General features: G+C 46.1%; 1 protein-coding gene across 3 annotated transcripts in view; it reads right to left on the reverse strand.

Moving 5' to 3' along the window:
- Window positions 1-2,398: 2,398 nt before the first annotated feature.
- NOX4 (NADPH oxidase 4) overlaps window positions 2,399-15,082 on the reverse strand; it is a 310,955-nt gene continuing 298,271 nt past the window's right edge. For all 3 annotated transcript variants that reach the window (XM_073662050.1, XM_073662052.1, XM_073662051.1), the window contains exons 17-18: window positions 10,129-10,229; window positions 2,399-8,808 (exon numbers count right to left, since the gene is read on the reverse strand). In XM_073662050.1, the coding sequence (XP_073518151.1) occupies window positions 8,688-8,808; window positions 10,129-10,229 (222 nt within the window). In that variant the 3' untranslated portion in view covers window positions 2,399-8,687. The remainder of the gene's footprint in view (window positions 8,809-10,128; window positions 10,230-15,082) is intronic.

The following is a 15,082-nucleotide window of genomic DNA, read 5'->3' on the forward strand; positions in this document are numbered from 1 at the left end:
TATGGGAAGAGAAAATGGACTAGCAATATGAGCCAGGCTCAAGCAGATCTTCTTCTCATGATTGTCTTTCTGGTGGCTTATAGTGCCTGGTCATTGTCATCATCTCCATCATCATCCTCATCTACTGCTTTCTATACTCTTTCTGCTCTTGCTCCATAGGGGTCACTTAGCCATATGTGCGCAAATTAAACATGTCTCCAATTCCCACATGTTCAAGTTCACTACAGTTGGATTCTACTGCCTTTTAAGGGTTCAGACCCCTTTTCCGCCAGCCAAACCAGATCTCACACTTTGCACTGACGAGGGGCAGTACCCTGAAACACAATGTCTTCAAATTGAAATTTTGGTTTTGGCTTTAATCCTAAGTCATGTGACAATGCTCGTTAGAGAGTCGATATTGACTTTTAGGATTGCTACTTCCTATAGGTGGCACTAAAGTTCTATCCCTCTTCCTCTCTGAAGAGACTGCCTTTTGAGAAATTATAGCGTGCATTCAGGCTTGAAGGAAGATACCTAGCTATTATTATTATTATTATAGCGCCATTTATTCCATGGCGCTTTACATGTGAAAAAGGGGTATAATACAAGGACAATTACAATAATCTTGAACACAATGTGACAGCGACTGGTACAGGAGGAGCGAGGACCCTGCCCGCGAGGACCCTGCCCGCGAGGGCTCACAATCTACAAGGAATGGGTGAGGATACAGTAGCTGAGGGTAGGGCTGGTCGTGCAGCGGTATGGTGGAGCGGTGGTTACTGCAGGTTGTAGGCTTGTCGGAAGAGGTGGGTCTTCAGGTTCCTTTTGAAGATTTCCACGGTAGGCGAGAGTCTGATACGTTGGGGTAGAGAGTTCCAGAGTAGGGGGAAAGCACAGGAGAAATCTTGTATAAGGTTGTGGGAGGAGGAGATAAGAGGGGAGTAGAGCAGGAGATCTTGTGAGGATCGGAGGTTGCGTGCGGGTATGTAATGGGAGACTAGGTCAGAGATATATGGAGGAGACCGGTTGTGGATGGCTTTGTATGTCATGGTTAGGGTTTTGAACTGGAGTCTCTGAGCAATGGGGAGCCAGTGAAGAGATTGACAGAGAGGAGAGGCCGGGGAATAGCGGGGGGGCAGGTTGATTAGTCGAGCCGCAGAGTTTAGGATAGATTGGAGGGGTGCGAGAGTGTTAGAGGGGAGGCCACAGAGCAGGAGGTTGCAGTAGTCAAGGCGGGAGATGATGAGGGCGTGCACTAGTGTTTTTGCAGATTCATGGTTTCGGAATGTGCAGATCCGGGAGATATTTTTGAGTTGGAGTCGGCAGGAAGTGGAAAGGGCTTGGATATGTGATTTGAAGGAGAATTCAGAGTCCAGGGTTACCCCAAGGCAGCGAGCTTGAGAGACTGGGGAGAGTGGGCAGCCATTGACGTTGATAGATAGGTCAGTTGGGGGGGTTGAATGAGATGGCGCTACCATTATTTCTTTAAGGAAGCCATTCCTGCTTTGTACTTTCACTTGGGGGTGACCATGCGCCACTCCTTGGAACTGATGTGTTGCAAGATGCACTCCATCATAGACAGCTGCAATTACAATCAGGGACTTTACCTGTCTTTCATTGCCCAATGAGTTGTGCTATGCACTACCGCAAGAAGGTCAAGTGTTTACTGGTGACAACGCCACACCACGAAAACGATAGGCACCGCTTATGCATCTCCTCCACATCCTCCTTAATAGACATCTCCACATCCCCAACACCAACAGGGTGGAACGTTTTATTACATGTCACATTGAGTGACGCCTCATTAAGTATAACTGGGCAACTTATTAAGCGAGAATACCAGAAACATTGTGGCTGCCATGCGTTTGGACATAATACCACATGCTCGCTGAATGGAGCATGCCCTCAATTTGATCTTGAAACCCCCTTGGCCTTTTATTGCTGCGTTGCCTAAACAATTAATTTTCTCCCAGCTTAAAAATAAGCCATTGCTTCCATGATTCTAAGCTATTATCCACCTTTTTTTGTGACTGAGGATTTTTTTAGGTTTTGACTGGGGTGAATTCCCCTGGTAGGGCTTGGGTACAATATGCAGACATTTTTTTTCAAACAACAATTTATGGTATTCCATGACTACAATTTTATTTACCATCATCCTCATTTTTTTCTGAATATGAGGATTTTTTGTGTTTCGACTGGTACCCCCACTGGCACCTTACGCAGAATTGAGCCCTTGCCATGGGTGAGCTGTGGACCACAGAGCAAGGCAGGTGAATAATTAGTAGGCTCCTGCGCAGGAACTTTCAGTCATTCTCCAGGACTTACACTCAATGACTGAATACTCACAAAAGAGGGATAATTTTTGGACCATTTTTTTTTATTTTAAAAGCCATGAAAAATCTGTCAATGAGCTGCGTTATTAAAGAGGATGTTAGTTACCATAGTTTACATGTTGAGGTCACTCTGACATTTCTAAGATTGTGATTGCAATAAAGAGCTTGAAAGGTGTATGATTCAGTCCTAGTAGACCCCTAAAGTGTTACACACGTCTTTTCAAGGCAATAGGAGGCTTTGAGGTACCTGCAATTGTTTTGAAAAATTCGATGAGCCGGGAAATTCGGATTTCAGATGATTTGCTCATCCGTGGATCTAGATATTCAGATGCTTGACTTTCCTTTCTTACTGCTCGGAAAGTGGTCATTACAGATCATGTACGCAGTCATAGCCAGATCCACAATACGGTACAGAAATCTCGTCATGGGCCAAAAATGTGCTCCAGTGTGTCAAAACCAATACAGAGGCACATGATTTTTCTTTCTCTGACTTACCTTTGTATTATGAGATACAGAAGCAAAATAGTTTTTGCCTTAGGAGCTATGGTATCCAATAGTGGGGTTTCCTTGTGCTGCCTGCCAAGTAATAAAATATAATTCTACAATTGTAGTAGAAAATGTGAAATATATAATTACAGCATTTTACAATCAGAGATACGAGCCCAAATCAAGAACTTAATTAATAGTTCTCTGGCTGGAAAATGATATTGGCAAGACGTTGAGCAGAGGAGCAGTAGCTGTCAGACTTAAGACAAGGTCTACTCCCCCCCCCCGCATTCAGTGCACTCATAGCATCAATATGTTGATTGAAAGGCTCAAGCTTGAGATTATTTTACATGAACCTACAGCAAAGCCTGGATCTACAGCATTAGCAAAAATAAGCTCAGAGAAAAAAGAAAATAATGTCTCAAGAAAGGCCAGTCCTTCTCTCCAGGTCAAAAGAGGCCCTCTCCCTGTTACCCCTTTAAGCACCATGATCCAAATTCTAGTGGGGACTGTGAAGGCAATGTAAATATCGGTGTTGGATGGCATATTACTCTTAACGTACCCGGACAGTCTCTAGTCCAGAATTTAGTCCCAAATTGGTACCATAAAGCCAATTGACAAAATGCTTGAAAAAATAATTCCATCCAGTAAAGTTACTAGGACATACCATCGCTAAATCAGAATGATGAGGGGGCTGCTCTGATTTAACAATGATGCCCTTTTACTGTTTTAGTGCCAACCATGGCTACCTGACTGCGCAGAGATGTGGAGGGTCACCTTGAGAGACAGCTACAGCTCCTTCATGTTTAAGATCAGTGGAGGACAAGAGGTTGGACTTCCAACAATCATATCTGCTATGAAAAGATGGGAATACCCATTTAGTCTGGTATACTGGGCAGTTCTTCCATCGTAGAGAAGAAGTCCCATCCCCTTTACTCTTGTGTGAAAGTGACTCCACCACCAAACATGATGAGCTCTGCGGTTTTGCAACAGCTGGAGACCCTTAAGTAGGAGATTGCTGCTCATTTGGTCGACACTATACACACTATGTTACATTTTCATTTTTTAATGGTATCGGACCATCAATAAGTTAAAAGGGTTGTCTACTACATAAATGGTGGTCCTACCATATAAAACCTCATGCTTACCTATTGGACCTCTGACACTCCCTCGTATTGCTGCAAGCGTCCCCCACCAGTCTTCGTATTGCTGCCAGCGTCCCCCACCAGTCTTCGTATTGCTGCCAGCGTCCCCCACCAATCTTCGTATTGCTGCCAGCGTCCCCCACCAGTCTTCATATTACTGCCAGCGTCCCCCACCAGTCTTCGTATTACTGCCAGCGTCCCCTACCAGTCTTCGTATTGCATAAGTGTCCCCCACCAGTTTTCGTATTGCATAAGTGTCCCCCACCAGTCTTCGTATTGCATAAGTGTCCCCCACCAGTCTTCGTATTACTGCCAGTGTCCCCCACCAGTCTTCGTATTACTGCCAGTGTCCCCCACCAGTCTTCGTATTGCATAAGTGTCCCCCACCAGTCTTCGTTTTACTGCCAGTGTCCCCCACCAGTCTTCGTATTACTGCCAGTGTCCCCACCAGTCTTCGTATTACTGCTAGGCTCCCCCACCAGTCTTCGTATTACAGCCAGGCTACCCTACCAGTCTTCGTATTACTGCCAGGCTACCCCACCAGTCTTCGTATTACTGCCAGTGTCCCCCACCAGTCTTCGTATTACTGCCAGTGTTCCCTACTAGCCTCCTGGCTCCCTATTCCAGAGGGGGCGGCATCAGATGACTGCTTCAGCCAATCATTGTCTGTTCATTGGCTGCAGTGGTCACATTCTGTCTGAACTAGAGGAAATAGTCTCCTGGCTCTTATGTCTACCCTGGTCTGAACATGACCACTGCAGCCAATCAGTGCATGCTGATTTGTGGCGGCAGTCACCTATGCCCTTCAGCCAGTAGTGGAAGTGAAAGAAATCAGTGCAGGACACCAGTAGCAGTACAGAGGAACAACGAAGATCCGGCATGTGAGTATGTGTCTTTTTTATATTATGACTACCATGGACTTAGTTTTAAACTAAGTAAATGTAATGTAAAAACTCTTTAGTTGAAAAGCTTTAGCATGGGTGACATATCTGCAACAAAACTATGCTCCTTGTAGCCAAACATCTCGAAGGCATCGAAATAAAAAACAATGAAAACAAGACTCTAAAGTAATAATATTTAGTTACAAACATTAAATCATCACGACAAAAAAAGAAAAATATATATAATGCCCAAAACATCCTAAATGTCCATAATTTAGTCTAAATTGGATTCCGTGAACACTACTGGCAAAATAAATAGTAACAGAGTAACAGCGTAGCAGCCTCTCCTGATCTGATCATTCAGGTTGATTATCATTTTAGGGGTCTAATGTCTGACTTTTCAGCCAGTGCGAAACAAAAGATTAATACCATAGAATAGTCTTATTATCTTTACAATCCCTTTAAGCCACCTATGGTGTCAGCCACGTAGTCCAACTACTATGGCCACTTTTCTATCTTTGGTTCATACTTTCTCTGTTTTCCCATCGAATTACAGGACGGTGACCTTCAAAGTCACTTTTTCTTTCGAGTTATATCAGATCTTTGCTTTTCCCAACACGGAGCTTCAAATCCCCGGCATAGACAAATAGTTACCGGCTGTGCCTGTTGACACCTTTGTACTAAAATTAATTATATTGTTCATTTGTCTTCTAAATTAAGAATTAGAGATGCGTCCTGCTTCTCTACCTGTGTGTGCGAGGTGACCATCTTTGTAACAAAACATGACTTAGTGATACTCTGTCTGGAGATGTTTACGCTATATATGTTTATACATCGCCACCCCGTGGTCATTGTGTGAACTGTAGCCTGTTAATGAGCTTTCTGGAATGTAGAGGTAATCTATTGAATTTATGTTGTCAGCTTAAATTTGTGAAAAAGTAAAAGTGGACACATTGGTAACTAACGTTTGATTAATAACCTTCATAAAAAAAACAGTACTATTTTGCAGCTGTAAAATCTGTATCTCGTTCTCACAGCTGATGGTGCTGCTGCCTTAGATCAGAGAGTTCCCAGAACTGTCTGTGCCTGTTCTCTCTTCCCATTTTCTTTCTGTGGTGGACACATCAGCAGCAAAAGTGGAGGAGTTGATGCAAGGCGGATCAGTGTAGAGAGAGGGGTGGAGCATCTAAGTTATCAGAAAGGGCAGATCACACAGATGTAGATAGGGAGGAAAGAACGCATATAGAAGTTTGCAGTGGAAAGAAAAGATCAGATAAGCGGTTTGTGAATGTACAAAGAGCAGAGCACCCATGGTAGACTTTCCAGGGGAAATGTCACGGGTGTGTCAGAAATGACAGACAGTCCACCTGCAGTAGGTTGCAGGAGATCTCTTTGTTTGGCATTACAGACATCTTCTTAGAAGCTGTCTCTCTAGGACCCAGCGACTACCTTCCTCTTGCTAATTAACACCCTGGCCTGGGTGTATAAATACCTGCTGTTTGCTAGAGGGAGGTGCCGGCGATACTCACAAGACCCGTTGTGAAGGCTTGGAGCAAATGCATTAATTCTTCCTCTCTGTAGTTAATAGGACGTGTGTTCAACTCTCTGAAGTCGACTAAAGCTAAGCTTTATTCCCTTGTTTGGGCCCCCTTGTTGGCTTTAGTTGTCAGTGGGAATAAACTAGCGCTCATCCCCTCCCTTCCCTAGCCAGGGCCAAACACCAGGGAAAGACAAGGCGAGGTTCCTGTGCGGCGATTGGTGTGGAACCAATACAGGGACGTTAGGAGAGACAAGGGGATATAAGGTCACCCTTGGAGGTCTCCACTCCCCCCTATTCCTAGAGTCTGGGCCCCCTTTCCCCCCTTCTCTTTGTGTTGCACTTAGTCTCTCCTACACCTTGTGTGACAGGAAAGAGGGATAAATTGCACACTCTTTAGCACTAGAGTTAACCAGGAAGAACAGATCCTCCATGGGCTAAAAGAGGGGAGATTACACTTAGAGAAGACATCATACACATAATTCACATGCACACATATATATTTTACTGAGAGGGACATTTCCAAAGGAAAAAGTTTTTCTTACTAAAAGGAATCTGTCAGCAAGTTTTTGCTATGTAATCAGAGGAAAGTATGAAGTAAGGGGCTGAAACATTGATGTCTCACTTATTGGCTGTGTGCTGTTGTTTCTTTGTTTCTATACAATAAATGTTTTATTACCAGGAAATTATCACTGCCTGGACTACAGCTCACGTGAGCTCTGGTCTGACCACGCCCCCCTCCTGAGATAAGCAGCTTACTGTCAATAGTCAATGTACATGGAGAGCTGTGGAGTGGGCGGGGTTAGCGTTCTCACCTCTGCTTCATACTACATCTAAAACCTCTGATTGTATCACAACTGCCGCACCCAGTAAACTAAGTGATACATCGCTGGTATCGAGGTGTCTTGTCCCACATTATGCTGCTCTGAGATGAAGGAGTAAAAACCAGGTGACAAATTCCCTTTAAGTGGACTTTGCCTTTAAAGGGGTTGTCCATTAAGGGAAAATCCCTTCTGAAATGTCCGAGTCTCCCAAGTAATATTAGAAAAGTCTATATTCACCTCCCGCACCGGCACCAATCCAGCGATATCAGTGCCGGGTCTACCAGCATTAGTATGACATTGTTATGTTACGTAAGCACTGCAGGCAATCATCGGCTGCTGACTGTCTGCAGCCTTTACTATATAAAAATATTTATGAGCTACAGCATTGCTGTGACACAACAATGAGGCGTCACACACTGGGAACAGCAGCACTAACATCGCTGGAACAGCCCTGCTGCAAGGGGTTTTAATTTGCTGAAAGGATTGTTTTCTATGGGCCCTGAATTATAAAATGTTTGCAGCCTGCCGCCAACCAGTAGAGGGCGCTTACTGCATACTGATTATACACTGAAATAAATGATGAAAGCTTATACTATGAGCTCCCTCTAGTGGAGGCTGCAGACAGCCAGAATTGTATCCCTATCTAAGTCTGGTCTATGCAGAAGATCTAAAGCTCAATATCTGAAAAACCAAACTCTGTCCACTGTAAACATATATTAATAAATTAATTAGCACAGTATGCTAAGACCTAAAACCACATGATTATAAAAGATGGACATTCACTTTAAAGGAGCACATTGGGTAAAAGAAAAGACTGTGGGCCTGAGATTGAAAGTGGTGAATGACACATAGACTCCATGAAAATCCCTGTACCCCTCAGGCCCTGCACTATGGATAACATATTTTGCCTGGTGTTCCTTTAATTCAATGAGAAACCAGAAGAAAAATTACAATCGATCAGTAACATCTCTGATCAACATGTACAAGCGAGCACATTAATGTTGCCCAAAGATGGGACCACGGCATATAGTATAATATAGAAAGAACACAATAAAAGATCATGGCGTGAAAATAATATATAATAAAACGTGAAATATTAAATATTTATCTATATTTACCTATCTATACAACTCCATTTACTAAGAGGTATCAGTAAGTAACCTACATCGAATTGATGAGGATTGATTGCATAGAAGTGCCATCTCAGGAGGCTTCATAAACCTTCAAGTGGTTTCAAAATACCAGAAAAACTAAGGTCTATTGATATATTGTGGTCACATTGGATTTTTACCACAATTTATGACCACAAAGTATGGATCGACATTATGTCAGGTCTGTAAAAACAAAAAACATTGCATTAAATAAGCCACATATGACAAGGTTGTCGTGTAGATCATCATCTCTTTGTCCGATGTCCAGAGAAGGTGATTGCTCGATCTCGATCGATTAATGTTCTTTGGTTGGTGATAATTGCACGTCATCCCTTGTTCGAATATTTCCTTTCAGTTAAAGGATTCCTTGTTGTATTCAAATCTGGTCCCGTAGGCATTGGAGCGGTTGCAGTGTTTGTGTAGGTCTTTAGAAAGACCTTTGGGTCCACAGCAGAAAATCCCAACTGTTTTCCTACGGAAAGACAAATATTTTGGTATTCAAGACCAAAAATTTGGCCAACATCCTGCAAAGAACCTCAATCACATCATATGAATCGAAGGTGGAACTTCAGACATCTTCATACAGGTCATTGAGACATTCGTAAGGTGTCATCGTTGAGGGACTATAACTTTTAACCCTTACTAAAATGTATTTTTTGTGGTCTTCTTGCACCCCTCCTTCCGTAATGTTCTACCATGGAACATCTTGTGTGTTCCTGGTCACCGGGAGGAGCCCAGCATCAGTGTAAGCCCACACAAAACCTGATGTAGCATATTGGTGCTGAGAATGGTGCCATGCTGTTGCCATGTGGAATGACCAGGAGGAGGAGATGATATAATGAGATACTGGCAGGAAGTGAAAAATGTGTGGCTGAAACTACTTGTCCAACCAATTGAGGGCCGGGAAGGAATTAAAATGAAAAACACATTATTCTGCTCACATGTTGTAGGCCTTCACCTGATTTCTTATGCCACCTTCGCTGTAGCTCCCGGGTTCCCCGCGCTGGTCTTTGGTTCTTCCGTCACTGAAGACAATGTGGTCACATAGGGGCAACACACGTCATTGAGATGATTCGTGCTCCAGTGCCGGATAAACCAAAGACCCTGCGTAGGCATTCAAATGATTTCTTATGCCACCTCCGCTGTAGCTCCCTGGTTCCCCACGCCGATCTTTGGTTCTTCCGTCACTGTGGCCGATGTGGTCACATAGGGGCAACACCCGTCATTGACATGATTCGTGCCCCAGTGCCGGATAAACAAAAGACCCTAAGAGATGAATGTCGACAAAGGTGGTGTAAGTAGAGGTGAGGGCTTAGGATGGATAAATATAATGTGGGGTTTTTGTTTAACTTCTCCCCCCACCCACCTATTTATTATGTTTTTTGGGGTCTGGAGAGACCTCAGAGCATAATAACAGCAATCTGAAAACTTTTTGATTTGGATTGTTGAAGGTTGAGCTGCAGTACCACACACAACCTGTAGACCGTGGTGGCGCTATTTTTTTAAAAAAAAATCTTATGTTTCCCTAATCCGAGACACCCCCTTTATCCATTTAGATTGTATTTTGGCTATTAGTCCCTTATGGAAAATAAACCTGGTTTAGTTGCATAAATTTAAACAGATTTTTTGTTGGCTCTGTCCACAAAACGGGGAAAATCTCGCCGTGTGAATCACATGCTCTAACTTTTTTTTTTTTAATATAAAATCTGCAAACAAATTGCTGGACTGTCGAAAATGCATCCCAATCGCCCTCCCTCCTCATCACCGCACAATGCCTCTGAATGGTACTTACTGTCTGTTAGATTTGGCAACCTCATCAAACAAAAGTTTCCACCGCGGGCGACCGATAATAAGACGCGAGTTCAAAGCTTGGTATTTTTCACCAATTATTTTCTGTAAAAAAATGGCACAGTGGGATCCATAAGAATTTGTGAACGGAGGGATTACACATGGTGTACGGCTCTGATAACGGCGTTCGCGGTGTCACTGCTGCGCTTCTGTTCGAAGGATTCTAGACCCAACGGGGGGGCAGCAGCTAATAGTGATTCTGCCAAGAGACAAACGTTGACTAGACACCATTGATATGAATGAAAAGATGAGTTAATGTGTGTCCTGAACCATGTCTACATGATGTTGGACCCATCTAATCTTCCTCGGACACATTTTTTTTTTTATACTTTTATGCATCAAGTGGCCATGATTGATTCAGATTTGGTCGGGGTCCCAAAGACGTGTCCGCTCTAAATGTCCTGCAAATTTTACTAATGTAATTCATTTTCTCATAATACAAATTTAGGGCTGCAGTACACATTACAACCACTGGGCGTCCTCATATAGACACAAATAGCAGAAGCATCTCCCGGCAGAGTATCATGACATTGATTTTTTTGTCATGTCGCCCAATTAATCTTGGAATATATCAAACCAAAAGGAAAGGTTTAATATAACATGTCTAACATGCCAAGAGTCTATTATTAGTCAGAGATATACAAAAAATACTGCCATAACTTGGTCATTATACTTTAACCTCAATGGCACTGAAAAGCATAGTCAATGTTGAGATTACTAAGCGTACAGATCAATCGTCCTCATCTTTCCTCTTGGTTCAACATATTACGAGATGAGTGGTGAAAGATGACCAACTTTAAAAAAAAAAATGAGCAAACATGATTTTGTGATATTTTGCCCTGAGATGTTTGTACTATGTGTGTGTGAGTGTGATGTGAATTGTGGCCTAGGAAAAATTTTGTTAACATGTCAGAATATTTTATTGAGTTTGTATCACAGGAAGGGGGAATAATTTACAAAATATGCATAGGGCTAAGGGTGGACACATCGTTGTATATAGTGACAGGTCCGATAGACCCAGCGCCCATTGTCTCAGCTTCCACAATAATGGTGTGGAACTGTGTAGCACTTTTCCAATCCATAACATTTTCATATTCGTGAAAAAAATGTAAATGGAAGGAGTTAGAGGAGCCGTCAACAGGTCAAAGGTGTACAGATTTTGCTCTTATTTTATTCACACTTCTCCTCTAAATATGTCACTTTTTTTTTAAATCTGCCATATAGTTCCAAACATGTACCTTTTTATTTAGTGCTAATTTTTATGCTCCATGTTAAAGGGTGTGGCTATGTCACAGGTGTATCAGAGGTGACAGACAGTCACCCTGCAGTTGGTTGCAGGAGATTATTATTATTATTAAATATTTATATAGCGCCATTAGGTTCCATGGCGCTTTACAAGTGTAGGGGCAGACAGGGACATGAACATGAAACATCGAACGAGACGCACTGGTACAGTAGGGCAGGGGGTCCTGTCCACGAGGGCTCACAGTCTATAGGGGGTGGGTGGGGAGACAGGAGGAAGGGGAGAGGAGAGGGTGAGATGGTGTAGCGGATGGGTCTCAGTGTGGGCTGTAGGCCTGAAGGAAGAGGTGGGTCTTTAGGTTTTTCTTGAAGGTTCCCAGGGTAGGGGAGAGTCGGATGTGATGGGGGAGAGAGTTCCAGAGTATGGCGGATGCACGAGAGAAGTCTTGTAGGCGGTTGTGGGAGGAGGAAATGAGAGGGGAGAAGAGGAGAAGTTCTTGAGAGGAGCGAAGATCGCGCGGGGGGACATGTCTGGAAACCAGGTCGGAGATGTAGGGAGGGGACAGGTTATGTATGGCCTTGTATGTTAGGGTTAGGGTTTTGAACCGTGATCTCAGGGCAATGGGAAGCCAGTGAAGGGCTTGGCAGAGGGGGGAGGCGGGGGTGAAACGGGGAGATAGGTGGATGAGTCGGGCAGCGGAATTGAGGATGGTGCGGAGAGGTGTGAGGGAGGAAGCGGGGAGGCCAGTGAGCAGGGGGTTGCAGTAGTCGAGACGGGAGATGATGAGGGCATGGATAAGCATTTTTGCCGAGTCCTGGTCAAGGAACCAGCGGATTCGGGCAATGTTCCTCAGTTGGAGTCGGCAGGCGGTGGCAAGGGCTTCGATGTGGGACTTGAAGGAGAGGGAGGAGTCAAGGATTACCCCGAGGCACTTGGCGTGGGAGACGGGTGAGAGGGTGCAGTCATTGATTGTGATGGATAAGTTGTGGAGCTGGGGAGAGCGGTTGGGGGGGGGGGGACGATTATCTCGGTCTTGTCCATGTTGAGTTTCAGGAATCGGGCGGAGAAGAAGGATGAGATGGCGGTTAGGCATTGGGGAATTTTGGATAGTAGGGCGGAAATGTCGGGGCCAGATAGGTAGAGCTGGGTGTCGTCAGCATAGAGGTGGTATTGGAGGCCGTGGGATTCGATGACTTTCCCCAGGCCGAGGGTGTATGCAGAGAAGAGTAGTGGTCCCAGGACTGAGCCTTGGGGAACTCCAACAGAAAGGGGGTGGAGCGAGGATGAGGTGTGGGAGAGGGTGATGCTGAAAGTCCGGTCCGTTAGGTAGGAGGAGATCCATGAGAGGGCTAGGTCAGTGATGCCAAGGGATTCTAGGATGTGGAGTAGGAGGGGGTGGTCGACTGTGTCGAAGGCGGCGGAGAGGTCGAGAAGAAGGAGGACGGAGTAGTTTCGCTTGCTCTTGGCGGTTAGTAGGTCGTTGGTGACTTTAGTTAGGGCTGTTTCGGTGGAGTGGTGAGGTCGGAAACCGGATTGAAGGCGGTCGAAGAGGGAGGAGGAGGAGAGGTGGGAGGACAGCTCGGCATGAACGTGCTGTTCAAGTAATTTTGTGGCAAAAGGGAGGAGAGATATCGGGCGGTAGTTGGAGACTATTGCAGGGTCAAGGGAGGGGTTTTTGAGGATGGGTGTGATTGTGGCATGCTTGAAGGATGATGGGAAAGTGCCGGATTTAAGTGATAGGTTGAAAAGATGGGTTAGGGCGGCGATGAGGACAGTGGTGAGGTTAGGGATGAGGTGGGAGGGGAGGGGGTCGAGGGCACAGGTGGTGAGGTGTGAGTGAGCTAGCAGAGAGGAGAGGAGGTCTTCTGTCATGGGGGAGAAACTACATTTGGGTGAGGGGGGTTAGGGGGCTGGGCGGTGGGGGTGGGGGGCCGAGCGGCTTGTAGATCGAAGCTTTGTCTGACTTTGTCAATCTTGTCCTTGAAGAAGTCATCGGCTGAGATGAGGGGCGAGGGGGGGGTGCAGGGGGACGGAGTAGAGAGTTGAAGGTACTGAAAAGTTGCTTGGGGTTGCGGGATAGGGCGGTTATTAGGGAAGAGAAGTAGTCTTGTTTTTCATTCGTGAGAGCAGTCTTGAAGGCGGTGAGGGACTGTTTGAACAGGGTGAGGTGTTCAGCGGGGTGGGATTTCTTCCATTTCCGCTCAGCCACTCTAGACGTCTGCCGAAGTTTTTCGTGAGGGGCGTTAGCCAGGGTTGTCTGTGTGCACGGGTTGTGACGTGTGAGAGCGGGGCAGCTTGGTCGAGGGCTGTGGTGAGGGTGGTGTTGTAGAGGGTGGCGGCGGCGTCGGCGTCCTGAGAAGAAGCTAGGCCGGAGAGAGGGAGGAGGGACTCTGAGAGTGAGTGGAAGTCGACGAGTTTGAGGTTTCTACGGGGGTGGGGGAGTGTGCGGGGAGGGGCGATCAGAGAGGGGGGGGGAGGGAGGAGAAGGTCAGTAGGTTGTGGTCAGATAGGGGGAGAGGGGAGTTTTCGAGGTCAGCGAGGGAACAGAGGCGGGTGAAGACAAGGTCCAGTGTGTGACCGTCGGTGTGTGTGGCGGATGAGGTCCATTGGGAGAGACCGAGGGAGGAGGTTAGGGATAGGAGTCTAGAGGCGGCGGTGCAGGGGGTGTCAACGGGGATATTGAAATCACCCATGATGATGGTGGGGATGTCAGAGGAGAGGAGGTGGAGGAGCCAGGTTGTGAAGTGGTCAAAGAAAGAGGAGGGGGATCCTGGGGGACGGTAGATAACTGCCAGTTGGAGGTTGCAAGGGGAGAAGATGCGCACGGAATGTGCCTCGAAGGAGGGGAGGAGGTAGGAGGGGGGCAGCGTAATTGGGATGAAGGAGCACGTGTTGGCCAGGAGTAGGCCGACGCCTCCACCGCGGGTGTTGTTGGGGCGGGGGGTGTGGGAAAATGTAAGTCCACCGTAGGAGAGGGCGGCCGGGGAGGTTGTGTCAGAGGGGGTGAGCCAGGTTTCCGTGATGCCGAGGAAGGAGAGTTTTTTGGAGATGAAGAGGTCGTGGATGTATGGAAGTTTATTGCAGACCGAGCAGGCGTTCCAGATGGCGCCCGGAAGGGAGACTGGGGAATTAGGGGCGGGAGGGATGGGTCTGAGGTTGTTGAGGTTACGGGGGTTGGTTATATGTCGTGGGAGTGGGGGGGTGGTGTGATGGGGTGGGCCAGGATTAGGGGAGATGTCACCCGCAATTAGGAGGAGCAGGGAGAGGGTGAGAAGGTGCGGGCAGGAGAGCTTGCGTGGCAGGCGTGTTTGCTTGGAGATGGAGGGTTGAAAGTGGAGGAACAGTTCAGAGGAGAGGGTGAGGTGGGTAGGTAGGATGGAGGGAGAGATGAGCATTTCATTACTGGGAGGAGTGATGAGTGGGGGTAGTAGGAAGTGGAGAAGAGAGATCTCTACGTTTGGCATTACAGACATCTTCTTAGTGGCTGGCTGTCTCTAGGACCCAGCGGCTACCTCCCTCTGGTAATTAGCTCCCTGGCCTGAGTTTATATATACCTGGTGTGTCTGAGAGGGAGGTGTCTGTGATATTCATTATTACTTGTGAAGGCTTAGCAAGAGAAGTACTGCACCCTCTCTGGAGCTTGTGCGCATTTGTC

This window comes from Phyllobates terribilis, unplaced genomic scaffold (assembly GCF_046119375.1).
Source record: "Phyllobates terribilis strain yellow unplaced genomic scaffold, ASM4611937v1 Scaffold_2__4_contigs__length_985480577, whole genome shotgun sequence".
Lineage (NCBI taxonomy): Eukaryota > Metazoa > Chordata > Amphibia > Anura > Dendrobatidae > Phyllobates > Phyllobates terribilis.